This window comes from Globicephala melas, chromosome 16 (genome assembly GCF_963455315.2).
Source record: "Globicephala melas chromosome 16, mGloMel1.2, whole genome shotgun sequence".
Lineage (NCBI taxonomy): Eukaryota > Metazoa > Chordata > Mammalia > Artiodactyla > Delphinidae > Globicephala > Globicephala melas.
In genome coordinates this window covers 31,377,337-31,394,500 of record NC_083329.1, presented here as the reverse complement: position 1 = coordinate 31,394,500, position 17,164 = coordinate 31,377,337, and the positions used below count along the sequence as shown (strand labels likewise).

General features: G+C 35.3%; 1 protein-coding gene across 1 annotated transcript in view; it reads left to right on the top strand.

The window, feature by feature from the left end:
- Window positions 1-17,164, top strand: part of CC2D2B (coiled-coil and C2 domain containing 2B) — a 97,687-nt gene that overhangs the window by 12,087 nt on the left and 68,436 nt on the right. The window contains exons 7-11 of the mRNA XM_030865177.3: window positions 1,864-2,062; window positions 2,395-2,531; window positions 2,632-2,760; window positions 10,940-11,149; window positions 16,737-16,834. Coding sequence (XP_030721037.2) covers window positions 1,864-2,062; window positions 2,395-2,531; window positions 2,632-2,760; window positions 10,940-11,149; window positions 16,737-16,834 — 773 coding nt within the window. The remainder of the gene's footprint in view (window positions 1-1,863; window positions 2,063-2,394; window positions 2,532-2,631; window positions 2,761-10,939; window positions 11,150-16,736; window positions 16,835-17,164) is intronic.

The window sequence follows — 17,164 nt, the reverse complement described above, 5'->3', positions numbered from 1 at the left end:
CCAGAATCCCACGATATGGATTAAGGAATGGACTTTTCAGGGGGAACGAGAAGGTCCACCCAGCAGAGGGCACCAGGACGAAGCGCTGTGGTTATGGCTGCTTTTCCTTCTCACAGGGAAGACATGAGAGAAATTAGGTCAGTGGGGCAAGTAGACTGGGCACAAGGAAGTCCAGGCTTGGATGTGGGTTGTTTAGAGAAGTTGTTTGGAAAAGCCATCTGCCCTGCACCTGGTAAATTTGGGGACAATGGGAATCTACTGTCCTCATCACAGGAGGAGAAAGCTACTGTTTTGTGGGAGGCTGAGTGTGACTGTGGCTCCTTCCTACTGGGAGAAAGGGGAGAATCTCTCTCTCTCTCTCTTTTTTTTTTTTTTTTTTTTTTTAACCACACCGTATTCAGGTGCATTCATTTAGACTTATGCATGGAAAATTAGGTGGTTGCCTTCTGACTGCATGCTTCCTGTCACACAACAGCTAACAGCACAGACACTGGTCTGCTGTGAGCTGCATAGTGAAGACCAGGAAGGTGATTATATTGGTTGAGATCATAGCTTGTCTCAGGCTAAAAATATGGGTAGCTGTAGTGGGGTAGGATTCATGAAAGAGACCTACATGGTTATAAATAAAAGGCTGGGATCCAAGATGAGAGCCTGACATGACTCAGCCATCAGGGCAGACCTCAGCTCTGAAGGCAGGTTAAAAGCCCTGGCCCACACCAGGGGTGCGGTGAAAGTAGCTTGGTAATGGGACCTCCAGCAGGAGCAAAGAGCCCCTCTTTGTCTATGATTGGAATATTCAAAGAGATCCCCTATGTGAAGATCCCTCAAATCTTGCTCCTAGGTGCCAGTGTCATATCTTGTTAGACTTCTGAAAATGATGCCACAAAGATTTCTGGATATAAAATACTTTCTTGATTTCATGACAGGGATATAGGGAAGGTATGATGATGTGATGACTTGATGTGAACCTAGGTGATGCTTAACCATGTTACTCACTTAATTTTGTCAGAGTTGATCAAGGCCATCTACGGTTATCTATTCAATGAAATTCTATTATTAATTCTTTTAATTTAATTATTTACCCCTAAATGTATGTTTTTGAAAATTAAGGGGTTTTTATTTGCATGACTCACATACTCTGTCTCCTTCTCTGTTTCAACATATGTAGATTTTAAGTTAGACAACTAAAGTCATCCAAAATAAATTGGTAATATTTTTTGTGAAGAGACTCATATAAAATTTCTGATATAATATAAAAGTATACATTTTTATATTTAGTAATACATCTGTTTCAATACCTACATTCAGATTGTTTGTAACTTTTATATATCATATTTCAGAAATGTATCATAATCACACTGCCACAGACTTCTATTTGTATCTTTACTTTTCTTTCTTTTTTTTCTTAAATATCATCCAGAAAACAGCATGACTACTCCACATCACCTTAGGTAGTACTTCTTTCTGAATGGTGGAAAAAAATGGGGCTGAAGACCACATGGCCTGATGTCTCTAGACTTTGCCCTGCACTGTGAATTCTCAACAGTTGAAATATCATAGTCCAATATTTCAGAACATTTTCCATAGGAGAGGAGAGACTTGAATTGTAGTTCTTTTTCAGTAGTGTTTCATTGAGAATTTCAATGAAGGGCTATAGAAAAATCATATTTTATAATATTAAGCCTTAAGTGAGTTCCTCTGTGTTCAATGAAATTTCGTTGTCACACAGTTTCAGCTTGAACTTGAACTGGGTGGCATAGATCAGAAAGACTTCACAGCAAGCTTCTAGTACCTTTCATTTATCTGCCTGTTAATCATTGAGGACAAACACATATACTTATTTTTCTTTTTGGTATTCAACAGAGATCAGTAAATGATAGTTACCACAAACACTTTTCACTTGGTGATAATTTACAAAACTTTGCTGAGGGCCGAGATGAAGATTTTATGGAAGAAGTCGTTTTCCTAGATTTACTTGAAGTAAAGGCTGCCGATTATGAAGATGATCAAGAACAAGTAAAAAAACAACAGGCAAATATTTTTGTTCCAAGCAATTCTCCGGGTAAAGTTTTTACAAGAAAATATTCAAGTCATTAATGAATCATATTGTAGGATAATAGCTTCTTTGTATGCTGGATAGATAAAAAGTACTGATTTAAAATTATAGAAAATTTTCTATATTTGTTCTTCATGCTTTCTCTGAGTTAAAGGGAATTGGTTTAAAGAGCTCATTCATTTTGTGTGTGTGTGTGTGTGTGTGTGTGTGTGTGTGTGTATAGACTTTCTGCTAGGCTTTAGTGGTAGAGTATATGATAGTTCCCTTTTGCTTCTTGTTTGGTCAATACCAGTTTAATATTTTGGACTTTAAAGTAATATCTATGTTTTGTTATTAAGTGATCAACCAACTTAAACTGCCAAAAGATATGATGCCACGCATTTTAGAAGAAGAAGGATTCTATGTTCACAAAAAGCCAGAAATATATAAAAAGACCTGCAACAAAATGGAAAATCGCCTGCTTAAACTAGAAGAGGCAAGTTCACTAGCTAACAAGGGAAACCACTCACTGATGGTGTGTGACATTTGTTTTTAGTGTAATATTTACTTACTATATTCTTAAATATTTTTGATAGGGGAAGTGTTGGTTTGAAGAAAGTGGAGAAATAATGTCATTACCTTCACCTGTTAGACGGTCATGGAATTTCAGACTCAACATAAGTAAGGAACCTTTAAATCCAGCACTGAAGACCATATACAGGAAGGTAACCAACAACAGTTTATTTATGATTATGGTTAGAATTCTTGTAATATCAATTATAACTTATATACTTATTTTTGTGGTGTTAATTCACCTTTTAAAGATATTAGTAAGTCTAGTAAAGGCAAAACTATGATGATATATTAAATATCCATTAAAATTATGTTTTCAAGGAATATTTAATGATATGGAGAAGTGCTCAAAATAAAATGTAAAGTTAAAAAAAAGCAGAATGCAAAATTTCATATGATCCTAATTTTATAAAAATAGATAATGAATGAATGAATTTATCAATGAATGAATAAGTACGTACATATATGTGTATGTAGATAAAAAGACTAGAAAATATATCATAGTCAATAACTATCTCTGGATAGTAGGACATAGGATTATTTTTATTTTCTTTGTTATACTCTTTTCTATTTTCTAAATTTCAGAAATGAATATATGTTATACTTATAATTAAACTAATTTATGTGTATTCCAAAAGACATTATGAAAATTAGCAGTCCATTAACCTAATGAGAAGAAATATTTAGACAGAAATAGTTATGTTAAAAATTTGGCTTGAAACAATTTAAATAAGAATTTTGTACAAAAACCTAATTGCTCAACCACTTGCATTAACCATTCCATATATAGGAAATATGGCTGTAGGTAGATACAAAGTGGAAATAATACTTCCTAAAAATACCGTCAACTCTTGAACAATGCAGCAGTGGGGCACCAACTCCATGCAGTCAAAAATCTGCGTACTGCTCTCTCTGCCTCAAAAATAAAGAAATTAATAACTTGCTCATCCAAAGGCAGGAAGCTGAGACAGTTTGGGTAGACTCAGGACTCAAACCCTAGTTCTTTTGATTCCACACATTGTGATCTCTAATCGAACACCAACTTTTCCCCACACTTAGTTAATTTAAAGATCTGTAAAATGAAAATATAGATACTGTAATTATTGAATAAATCTGTGTATAAGTGGACAAGCTCAGTTCAAACCCATGTTGTTTAAGGGTCATCTGTACTTACAGGACTTCATTCTCTATTCCCTCTGTTGCTTTAAACCTGTGAGTTACTTCTCCTCTTCTAGTAATTATATGCCTTCTGTAGTTAATGCTTTTTCTTTACAGTTGCAGTTCTGTGTTTCTTGCATATTCCAGTAACTGCAACATTTTAACAGCAAGAGCACTTAGTTCCTTATAAGGCTGTTACTTCTCAGCCTCCATAGGAAATGAGATTTCTCCCTAAACTGAAGAGATTTATACTTTTGGAGGTCTCTTTCTCTTTCTGTAACATGTGAGGATCTTCTTTCTTTATGATATATGCTCTCTTTTCTTCTCCACAGTTTCTATTTCTTTCCCAGAGAAACTAGAAAATTTGAAAAAAAAAGTCTTCCTTATGTTGTAATATGTTTTTTATATCTTTATACCACTCACAAATTTCTTTCAGGATTTTCTAAAAATACACCAAAACTTTTTGCTGCTAAGAAAATCTTTTACCATTTTACCATGCAAAATGCATTTAAGCTTTAATTAATTGTCCTACTTTTTTTTTTTTTTTTTTTTTTTGCGGTACGCGGACCTCTCACTGCTGTGGCCTCTCCTGTTGCGGAGCACAGGCTCCGGATGCGGAGGCTCAGCGGCCATGGCTCATGGGCCCAGCCGCTCCGCGGCATGTGGGATCTTCCCGGAGCAGGGCACGAACCCGTGTCCCCTGCATCGGCAGGCGGACTCTCAACCACTGTACCACCAGGGAAGCCCAGTTGTCCTACTTTTAAAATTAAAGACATATACAAAGATTTTTATCATGAATGAGAGTTGACATTTATCAAATGCTTTCTCTAAGCCTTAAGTATTGTAATAGTATTTTCTTAACTTTTAATGTGGTGAATTACACTGATTTTCAAATATTTCTGAAATAAATCCCATTTGTGATGCATTTTCTTTTTATATATTACTGAATTTGATTTTCTAATATTTTGTTCAGAATTTTTGCATACATGTTCCTGAGATAACTTTTTCTTTGATTTTTCTTCCTTGTAATGTTCTTGTCAGATTTCCATCTAGGTTACACTGGCTTCAACACAATTTGGGGTGTGTTCCCTCTTTTTCTCTTCTCTGGGAGAATTGTATAAGATTGGTGTTATTTCTTCCTTAAATGTTTGGGAGAATTCACTGCTGAATGCATCTTGGCCTGGAAATTTATTTGTGGGAATGTTTTCTATTATAGACATATTTTTTTAAAAAATAAAAGACTGTCCAATGGAAGCACATCTTGTGTTTGTGGATTGAAAGACTTAGTATTGTTAAAATGTCCATACTACCCAAAGCAATATACAAATTCAATGCAATCCCTATCAAAATCCCAATGGTATTTTTCACAGAAATAGAAAAACAATTCTCAAATTCATAGGGAACTTCTAAGGACCCTGAATAGCCAAAACAATCTTGATAGAGATGAGCAAAACTGGAAGAGTGACATCATCATTATGTCAAGAGTTTTCTACCATCTTTCTCTCCAGAGAACACTGATTTTGACAATCACCCATGGACAAGAGTGCCATTATGGAATTCTGGGAGTCCAGTGGAGAAGTTCCAGCACACCATTGAAGTAAATGGTCTAGAATTCTGGGTTGGTTGTTATTCTTCTTTTAGCACTTTGAAGATAACTTTCCACTCATTTCTGAATCTCATTGTTTCTACTGAAAAGTCAGCTTAAAGTCTTACTGTGGTTTTCAGTTTTTCTCTTTGTCTTTGGTTTTCTACTATAATATGTTAAGGTGTGACTTCCATTGTAATATGTTAAGGTATGCTTTTTCTTTATACTGATCCTGCTTTGGGCTATTAGGGCTTCCTCACTGTATGCCTCCATGTTATGCATCCGTTTTGGAAAATGCTCTGCCATTATCTTAGCAAATACTGCTTCTGCCCTAATCTCTTTCTCTTTGTGTTCTGGAACATCAAGTATACATATCCATTTTATCTTCTGCTTTTGCATTGTTTTCATCCCTTTTTCCCCCTGAGTTTAGTCTGAATATTTTCTGTTGCCCTGCCCTCTAGTTCACTTAGCTAACTTTCTACTGTGTTTAATCTCCTGTTAGATCCATCTAATGAATTATTTCCCCTTCTTCATTTATTTTTTACTTGAAAAGATTTCTCTTTTTTTTACCTTAAGGAAAAAGCATTCTGTGATCTTTGTTTTTGTGTTCCTTCTAGTTTAGGCTTAATGTCTAAATACTTAAAAAAATTTTAATTATTTCTATTACTCTATTGTTACCTCATTTCTGAGTTTTCCAAATTCTGGTTTGTGTTCTTTAATGTCATAAATTTTCTTAATGTCTTTTGGCTTGTTTTGTAATCCACATTTCTATTTTTATGTTTTTGAATGTCTTTCTGGTATGCTTTGATTGTGGGGATATTATATTACTGTTTATTCATTTTTATTATAGAAACTTTGTATAGATTTAATCTTGAGCCTTTTCTGCTGTTCATTCTTATATTAAATTAGTTTTCCTGAAATTTTAGGAAAAAAGCTTGTTTCAGATAACTTTTCTGATGTCACAGAATTCTGTTGTTTTTGTGTAGTGTTAAACAATATAGTGGCTGTATTCTCCTTCCCAGATTTTTTTCTGTATCTTCTATTAATCTCTGTGGTCCCCGACCATCTCAAGTTTTATTCCACTTCCAGTAGTTTCTCTTTAGTGTGAAGCCTTGTCATAAAATTTTCTAGGGAGTAGGCGCCCCTAGCTGCTTCAGAATTCCTTGCTGTAACCCATAACTGGAGTAGACAAAACCTCTAACAGTTTTGGCTGATGGCTTTTTTTTTTTTTTTTTGGCTGTGTTGGGTCTTTGTTGCTGCGTGCGGGCTTTCTCTAGTTGCAGTGAGTCGGGGCTACTCTTAGGTGCGGTGCGCGGGCTTCTCATTGCGATGGCTTCTCTTGTTGCGGAGCACAGGCTCTAGGCGTGCAGGCTTCAGTAGTGGCGCATGGGCTTAGTTGCTCTGCAGCATTTGGGATCTTCCTGGACCAGGACTCGAACCCTTGTCCCCTGAATTGGTAGGCGGATTCTTAACCACTGTGCCAGCAGAGAAGTCCCCTTTTACTCTATTTTTATAACACATTAATAATAGCTACCTTAAAGTCCATATCTGGTAACTCCAATATCTGGATCCCTGAAAATCTGTTTTTATTATTTGTTCTTCTCTCTTGATTTTGCGCTTTTAGTCCTGTCTTTTATTATAGTTGGTATTTTTTTATTATATTCCATATATTATATATGAAAAGTTGTAGAAACTCTAGATCATATCTTCTTGCAGAAAAGTTCATTCCTCTACTTTTTAGGCATATTGAGTGGGGATAATCATCTTAATCCAATCAGGGACTTAACTGATTTCAGACTGGGTTGCAGTTTTGTTAAGGCTCAATCTGTATCTAAGTCTTCTGTTTACCTAATCTCTTCCCTGCTTGACTGTAACCAGGGTAAGATTTTCTTTTTGTTTTGTTTTTTTAAATCACTAGCACATATCCAAATGCCTAGCATATAGCAGACACTCAGTGAATACTTATATAATTTGTAATGGAATTCATCACTTCAGTAGATGTAAGCTTTTAGGGTCCTGTATAATTTAGAAGAGAAAGACATCAGTTGACTGGCATAATCTTAGACAATCCTATTTTCTTCATGGTGCCTATCACACCATGAGAGCCTGGCAATGTCTCTGCCTCATTGTAATTCATAGTATAACACATTTACCAAGATTTTATAAATGACCCCCTCACCCCCACCCAACAGTGCAATATCTTTCTGTTTTTCCCCAGTTACTATAAAATCCATCTCCATTAAAAAATCAAAAAATAAAAGGATAAAAGAGGAAGGAAGGGAAATCCCTGGTATTTATTTTATCTTGTTTTTTGCTGTTACATGGCATAACTTTTGCATGGTATGGTGACAGTGTGTTTTATTTAAATTTTGCTCAAGATATAGCACAGATCTTTTAACATAATTATTGGAGATCATTGCTCTTGGAGAAGGAGGTCCTTGAAACAATGGCAGTTTGCTGAATGAATGAGTGAGTGCATGAATAACTGAATGAACAAAGCGATGATAAGTAAAAGCAGAAAATATAATTTTTGGATAAACATTAACCACTATGCAGATTAACCTTTGTAACCATCTGGAATCCCAAGTTGGAAACCACTGGGCTGAACAAGTAATTTTTCCTCAACTGCATCTGTCTAGCTTCATCCAAGCTAATTTCAGTATTTCATGGACTCTTAGAGTTGGGAATAAATGTAAATGTCACTTCATCAAGCATGTAAACTGAGCATTAAAATTCATTCTGTAGCAGCATCCTTAACAGCTAATGTTCTCAAATTAGTGCCACACAAATGCCTCTGCCTGCCTTTCCCTTCTATCTTCTCTACATTTTTTACTCTGCTCAGCCAGGCATGGAGGCAAGGTTCATTTGGGGTTTCTCACTGGAATAAAAATAACATAAGGGCCATTGAAACAGAGATAATAGCTCCCTGAGTATCAAAATCCTCTCTTTGCTGTTGCCTCGGCCAGGTACTTTAATACTCTGTCATACCTCTATTACCCCAGGTCTTATTTGCTTGTTTTTTGTTGACTAGTTTTGCGTAATTATTTACTATATGCCCTTTATTCCTTCTGGCATTCTTCTTATACATTTACCTGGATTTTATACATGTGCATGTAAAAGTTACATTTATGCTACCCTGTAGTTTATTAAGTATTCAATAGCATTATGTCTAAAAAAACGCAATGTACATACCTGAATTAAAAAATACTTTATTGCTAAAAAATGCTGTCATCTAAGCTTTCAGGGAGTCATAACCTTTTTGCAGTGGTAGCATCAAAGATCACAGACCACAGATCACCATTACAAATATAATAATGAGAAAGTTTGAAATATTGCAAGAAGTACCAAAATATGACACAGAGACGGGAATTAAGCAAATGCTGTTGGACAAATGGTGCTGACAGACTTGCTCAACAAAGGGTTGCCATGAATCAATTTTTACAAATTAAAGAATTTGTAAAAAAAATGCGACATCTGAGAAGTACAATAAAGCAAGTTACAATGAAATGAAGTATGCCTGGATCTAAAACTACATGGCCACTATATTTCCAGAATCACCCATCTAATGAATTATTAATTTCGGATATTTTCAGTATATTTTTAGCTTCAAAGTGTTCATTTGACATTTGATTCTTCTGTATATATTCCAGTTTTCTTGTGGAATGCCCTATGTTTTCATCTTCTCATCTTTTCATGTATTTTATCTTTTACTCTTTTTAAAATCCATTAATAGTAGCTACTTTAAAGTCCATATCTGATCAAACTCCAATATCTGGGTCTCTGAAAATCTGTTTTTTTAACTTGTTATGCCATGTAACAGCATGGATGTTTTTGTACTTTCATCTGGTTTTTGATTCATTGTTGCCTAGATCTTTGTTCTTATGGTCTAACACACTTACCTAGTTCTAGAAGTTCACATAATTCCTTCAGTCAACTGCTGCTTTTAACCAGTGTCATGGAGCTTACTATCTCCCAAGAGAGCTCATTCCAGTATTAGGCAGTTCCAATTGTTTATTGTTTTCTGTGTGAATTAAAATCTGTCTCCTGGATCACTATTGCTCTTTTGACTTTGGCCATAAAGAACTCATAAACTACCTCACTTATGTGACAGCTCTTCAAATGTTTGAAGCCTACTTCCACCTTTAGCTTTTGCTTTCCAGTCTAAACTTGCTTCCTTTGACTGCTGTTGGATATTCCGCCATCTCAGTTACCCTTCTCTAGCATCTGAGCACCACAATCAGTAGGTATTGAATAGGACGGGACCGAGGGCAGATGTTTGTGTTATTCCAGTAGAAACCCAAAGCAAGTAAGCAGCATGGTTATTCGTCCAGTACTGAATCTGCTTAATAAGACAGGCATCTCTAGCTTAGCAACTTGAATTTCCAAAATTATTCCATTATAATTTGGTGGTGTAAAATGGAAACTGTTTATTTCCTTGGTGGTTTTGCCTGGTTAATGACCAATTTACTACCGATTACTAAATTTTATAGGTGGAATTAAGTGCAGGTTTCCCTTTCTGAGTTGGCCTTTACATTGAGAATAGAGACTTACAAGATAAGGATAAAACAAAAACAAGCTTTATTACTATTTTCTTGCCTCCCCTCAACCCAGAGAGGAAAAAGGAGGAGATTCCTAGCTCAGGAGAGAGGAGGGAGGGAGAGATGTAGGCATCATCCTGGTGACCTACAGTCCTTGAGAAGCACTGGATATGCCACACCAGATCAGGGGGTGGGACAGCAGTTTTTTCAGTGTAATAACAGGTGTAATAGCAATGACACAGACTGGAGGGTATGTTCTACTACTACAGATTGATCTAGAAAGAGCTCATGCTGTGTTTTTTAGGTGGTTGCAGTCATGGCTCATATCAGGAGTGGCTAGCCATTCATGAATTAAGCTGTACGTGCTAAGTAACCCATTAACCTTCTCAAACTGTATCACTAAAAACTAATCACATGAATATTCAAACATAAGTACTTAAATTCAAAGTAGTGTACTAAAACACTGTTGAATCATTTTTAATACAATCTAAGGCCTACGGACTTCAACTAATTTAGGGACAATCTGGTTTACAAATGGAGACAGTGTCATGTATAAAGAAAGATGGTCTCCTTATAACATTTGCTTAGAGAGTCCAGGCCCCTCCAGGGAATTTTCCAGGGAATTACCAACATATTCACTTAAGAAAAATGTTTTAATAAGGGTTTGTCATTTAACTCTGGCCACAGATGACTGTTAGAACATCACATAGTGAACTATTGACCCACCAGTTCTAAACACCATTTTTCATAGTGCTCCTATAGGAAATTATTTGGCGGCTTATAACTTGAAAGTTCAACCTCTACCAGCACACAATAGTAAGGTAGATGACAGTAATTTATAGCAAGGTGATTAAAATGCTGCAGTATAAATATATTTTATGAAATCAAGGGCTATAATCAATTTTGAGGAAGAAGGAGCAAATAATTGTTTTTTTTCTTTTCTGTATCTCAATTTTCTTACAGTTAACATATTACTTTTTAAAGAAGTTACTTGTAATTTCAAAAGAAATAGAATAAAATTAATATCCTGTAAATATTTTTCTTTAAAAGGCAGTGAAATCTGATCTAGAAAGCTCTATTAGGAACAAAATGGAAGGTCAAAGGGAAAGGTACCAATTAGATCTCAACATTGTGGGTTTGCAATTCAGTCATCATCCTCTCTTCAATCAAGAGCAAGTGTTATGTGCTAGGCTGCTCCAACTTTATGAGTGTTTTCAGGACAGGCAGCAACAGAATTTACCTCAGCTGCTTTATGAGAAGGTGAGAATGGTTTTCATTGTATTTACAGAGCTGAACTTTTAATATTGAAAGAGAAAAGAGACTTCTTAGTACAGAGCAAGCTATCATTGAATATGTTCCCTTAGCACTTTGAATATTTAATCAAATAAAAGAATGGTTGATTTCAGTTTTCCTGAAAAGAAACTATAGGAATTAACTGGCTAGGGAGGCAGCCTCAAACATATCCTGCAGGATATTTAGCATCTATAAATGTTTGCTAATCAATGGTATTCTTGGTCCTATGACTCAAGAAGAATATTTGAAATCATTACTATTTAAAAGAGCCAAATGGCTGTTTTCAATCTTGTAAGAGTGTATTTTTGATAAAAATATTAGTGACCTTGAATCTCTCATCAAATATGAAGAGTGTTAGTCTGAGAATGATTGATCCAAGTAGTCATCTAATGACGTCATAAAGGGTACATAAAATCTGAAGAGAAATTGAAGGAGTACCCACTGATTATTTTTATGAATTTGCACCTCTCATCTAGACTCTGTGCTGAGTTTTTGATACATGAGCATTTTGTTAACTAGTGTTCTCTCTGAAAAGATATTTTGATAGGTCTCATTCAGCTAATTAATACAGTTAAAAATAAATATTTAGTGAGGTATTTAGCTAAATATTCAAAACTAATAGAGTCACCAAGATATTCCAATAAGCTGGAAATGAATTGTACCTTAATATATCTGCCTTTTAAAATACAAGTGCAAAAACTACAGGACTTAATCCATTTGATTGAATTTTCACATAGCAATTGTGTGGGAGAACTTAACAGATGAAGACCATGAATTAATAAGGTCAGAATATTTCCTAAAACAAATATTGAATATTCTAACTTTTAGTTTAATATGACCATTGTTTTTATGAATGAAGGAATCAACTCTGAAATTAAGATGTAGATCATTGAAAAAGTGACTTGATTTATAGATTTCTACTTAATAGACAGTTTTCCAACAGTATTGTATAATTTTTGAAGTCTGATCTAGCAATATCAATAATATTTCACTAGAGTACTATCTATTACTGTACATAAAAACTCTACATTTGTTTTTCATGTAGCATGGCTCTCTGTATAATATAACATTTGGGGATCATTATTTGTAACATGTTTTTTATTATTATTATTATTTTGATTCTTAGGAACCCAAAGTAATTTCTTAGCTGATTTTTACTTTTCTTCAATTTATTCCCTTATGTGCACATAAACATTTTCTCCAATTTCCTGGTAAATTGTAAAAAGAGAAATTTGGTAGGTCATGTTCATGCCCTTCTAAAATGAAAGAGGAGAAGAACAGTAGGGAGGAGGAGAAAAGGCCAAGTGTTACAGAGTATGTCCATTGGTCTCCTACCAAAATACTGATTTATAATGTATGTATCCTTTTAGTCCGTTGGTGTGAAATGTATGGCTCTGCTTGTTCTCAGTGGGTTCAAACCAACTTCAGAGTAGTGGGAAACTCACTGACATCCAAGGAATTCTGAAACTGGAATATGTCCCTTTATATGAGTATGAATCTCACTTAAAGAACAAGGAGAAGTGCTGCAGACAGTATTGGAGAGTAGAAAGGATCCTCAACCTGGCAGCATTCTGCTATTTTTCCCTCCAGTTTTTTTTAAATTACACAAGTAATACAGGAGTACATTCTCATTGTAAATGATTCAGTGTAGAAGTTTCAAAGTGTGAAAGACCCACTTCAATCTTCACCTCATGGTTTGAACTACAGCTTTAAAGTTCTCTTTTCATGTATCTGTGTGTATACATACGCCATGATAGTTTTCAACATGAATTGGATCTTCCCATATGTATTATTTGGCAACTTCGTTTTTTAAAACTAATTCTGCATCTTGGAGCTTTTTCCATATCACTATATATAGACCCATAATATACCTGTATTTTAATATGTTTAATCACTTCCCATTCACGACACTTAGGTCATTTCCATCTTTTTATGATTACAAATAATAAAGCAATGAACATCCTTGTACCCATATATTCGAGCACACAAGTGAAAACTTCTTTCACACAAGTGAAATCTAGGCTAGATTCATAGAAGTGATATTTTTTGGTCAAGGGTAAGGGTGCATGAAGTTTAAATTTTATTAGAGAGTAATGAATTGCCTTTCCAAAAAAGGTTTTCAGTTTGAATTTCCACTGACAGTACAGGACAGACCCCACTTCCCAGAGTTCTAACCAGTAGTTGATATTATTTGCCCATTTTTCTGTAGCTTTGTGTATCTTTATAAGAGTTTTCATATATATACACATATACGTATATACACATGTACACACATACACACACACACTGGATGTAAGTCCATACAAGATATATGTCTTTTGAATATGTTTTATATATTTTTGTCCCATTCTGTTTCTTACCTTTCAACTTCATTTTTCTTATCTCTTGGAAATATTTAAAATTTTATGAAGTCAAATCTGTCAGTTTTTTTCTTTGGGGATTTTAAGTTTTGTTGTTCACTTACTACGCTTCCTAGATTTGTATCAATTAGCATACCTTTGGTTACAACTCACAGAAAAGTCTCTCTCAATTGCTTTAAACAATAGGGAAAAAGTATTACCTTCTGTATCAAAAGTCCGAAGTTAGGGCAGCTCTACAGTTGGTTAATTTGATGGCTCAACAATATCATCAACAACCCTGGCTTTTCTCTCTTTCTAACCTTCATCTTCAGAAAGTTGACTTGGTTAGCTCTTCTCATGGGAACTAACAGAGTGGCTGCTCCAGCTGAAGGCATGCTGGCCAGACACACAATATGCAGCCTAGAGTCTCACTTTGAGAGCCCTCTCCAACCTTTCCCTTACACCACAGCAGATTTCCCCTCATGTCTCATTGCCTAGAATTATATCACATTAAAATGCCTAAACCAGTCACAAGAGAGAAGAATGACATTGCTACAAATGGCTAGACTCATCAGGGTTTACGTCTAAAATAAATGGAAGAAGATTGAGCAACTGAACAAAATTGGGCTCTGCCTACCAAGAGAAATGAGTATTCAAGGGCGACCAATAGTGTCTGGCAAACCAGAATTATAAAGATGCCTTTCTAAGGATGCTCAGCATCACTAATCATTAGAGAAATGCAAATCAAAACCACAGCGAGGTATCACCCCACACTGGTCAGAATGGCCATCATCAAAAAAATCTACAAACAATAAATGCTGGAGAGGGTGTGGAGAAAAGGGAACCCTCTTGCACTGTTGGTGGGAATGTAAATTGATAGAACCACTATGGAGAACAGTATGGAGGTTCCTTATAAAACTAGAAATAGAATGGCCATATGACCCAGCAGTCCCACTACTGGGCATATACCCTGAGAAAACCATAATTTGAAAAGAGACATGTACCACAATGTTCATTGCAGCACTATTTACAATAGCCAGGACATGGAAGCAACCAAAGTGTCCAGTGACAGATGAATGGATAAAGAAGATGTGGCACATATATACAAAGGAATATTAGCCATAAAAAGAAATGAAATTGAGTTATTTGCAGTGAGGTGGATGGACCTAGAGTCTGTCATACAGAGTGAAGTAAGTCAGAAAGAGAAAAACAAATACCATATGCTAACACATATATATGGAATCTAAAAAAAAAAGGTTCTGATGAACCTAGGGGCAGGACAGGAATAATGACGCAGACGTAGAGAATGGACTTGAGGACATGGGGAGGAGGAAGGGGAAGCTGGGACGAAGTGAGACAGTGGCATTGACATATATACACTACCAAATGTAAAATAGATAGCTAGTGGTAAGCAGCCGCACAAGGAGATCAGCTCAGTGCTTTGTGACCACCTACAGGGGTGGGATAGGGAGGGTGGGAGGGAGGCTCAAGAGGGAGGGGATATGGGGATATATGTATACATATAGCTGATTCACTTTGTTATACAGCAGAAACTAACACAGCATTGTAAAGCAATTTTACTCCAATAAAGATGTTAAAAAAAAAGTCTTTCTATATATTCTCCTAATAATGTGTGTGTGATATGTAATTTCTAGCTTTTTATTCTATCTAGAGTTTATATCTGTGTTTTCTGAGGTCAGGCTTCAACTCAATTTCTTTCCCCTAAAAGGTTAGCCTATTATTTCTACTGATTTAAAATTCTGCCTTTATTGTAAACCAGCTTCACATATTTACATAGATTTAAGGACTATCTACTCCACTGACTTATTGGTCTGTTTCTGCCCTGTTTTAATTACTATGTTTAATTATTAAATTATGATGTGTAAGGACAAGTGCCTCCTTATTGGTTTTTTCCTAGGATGTATTTGCATATTCTTATAGAGTTGATCTTCCATATGAACCTAAGAATTAGCTTGTCAACTTCTATTTTAAAGATCCTATTACCAAGGCTTCCCTGGTGGCACGGTGGTTAAGAATCCGCCTGCCAATGCAGAGGACACGGGTTCGAGCCCTGGTCCAGGAAGATCCCACATGCCGCGGAGCAACTAAGCCCGTGCACCACAACTACTGAGCCTGCGCTCTAGAGCCTGTGAGCCACAACTGCTGAATCCCGCGCGCCTAGAGCCCATGCTCCGCAACAAGAGAAGCCTGCACATCTCAATGAAGAGTAACCCCCTCTGAGAAAGCCCGCGCACAGCAACGAAGACCCAACGCAGTCAAAAATAAATAAATAAATAAAATAAATAAAGATCCTACTACCAAAATAATCTAAAAAAAAGAAAGTGGATACATGTATATGTGTAACTGATTAACTTTGCTGTACACCTGAAACTAATACAACATTGTACATCAACTATACTCCAACAAAAATTTTAAAAAAGATCATATTACCATTTTTATTGTAATTGCATTGTTATATTAATTTTGAAAGAAATTTTATCTTTATAAAATTTGGGTTTCTTCATCTAGGAATGTAGTATGTCTTCACATTTGTTGAGGTCTTCTCTTATGTCTTCCACTAAAAGTTTATATCAGTTGACTCTAGTCGTGGAGTTGCCAGAAACTGTCGCTAACTGCGATAGACGACTTCTGCACATTTTAGGGTTTTGTTTCCTCCGGTTTTATTTCTCTGTCGATATTCTCTGTGGTTATTTCTGTCTGTTTTATACTTTCCTCCATATATTTTGCTGATTTTATTTTACTTGTTATCCTATGTTGTTATACACTTATTTTATAGTGAGATATAGATGTGTTGATATAATTATAAAATACATGTATAGGTATGGTTGTGATGATGGTAGTGGATATGATAAAGAGAGATAGATATCTTTTCTGTAACCATGGGATTTTAGATAGAAGATAAGATAGATGCCTGTGCTCAATATATCATCTTGATTGATTGGCATTTCTTTATATTAATTGATTAATTACTTAGAAGTTTCAAGGTATAATGTTTGTTTCTTAGACAAATATTGAGGCTCTTCTCAGTTCTGCCCCAAGGTGCTTATATAAAATATATTTTGGAAGACAAGACAGTAATATACAAAAAGTTATACACTTGTGCTTCTGCTGCTCATACCTAGACCTACAGGTGAATTGGCATGATGGTAACAAGTGGATGAAATGTACCAAAAAAGCTCTTTTCTTTGTTGTAGCTTAAAGCACTGAAGGATGCTACCAAATTAGCAAACGAAAATTGGGAAACAAGCCAGCTGACCAGAAAATCTTTACAGGATTATTATTGGCAGATAAGGTAGGTTTTAGGCCATTCATGTATTCATCAAGCATTTATTAAGTAATTTCTTTAGACAGAGTATAGTACAATGCTATGGATGATATAAAATAAGAAAATAACTATCCTTACTCTTTTTTTAAAATTAAAGTATAGCTGATTTACAATATTTTGTTAGTTTCAGGTGTACAGTAAAGTGATTCAGTTGTATTTTTTTCAGATTATATTCCATTATAGGTTATTACAAGATATTGAATATAATTCCCTGTGCTACACAGTAAATCTTTGTTGCTTGTCTATTTTAGGTATAGTAGTTTGTATCTGTTAATCCAATACTTCTAATTTGTTCCT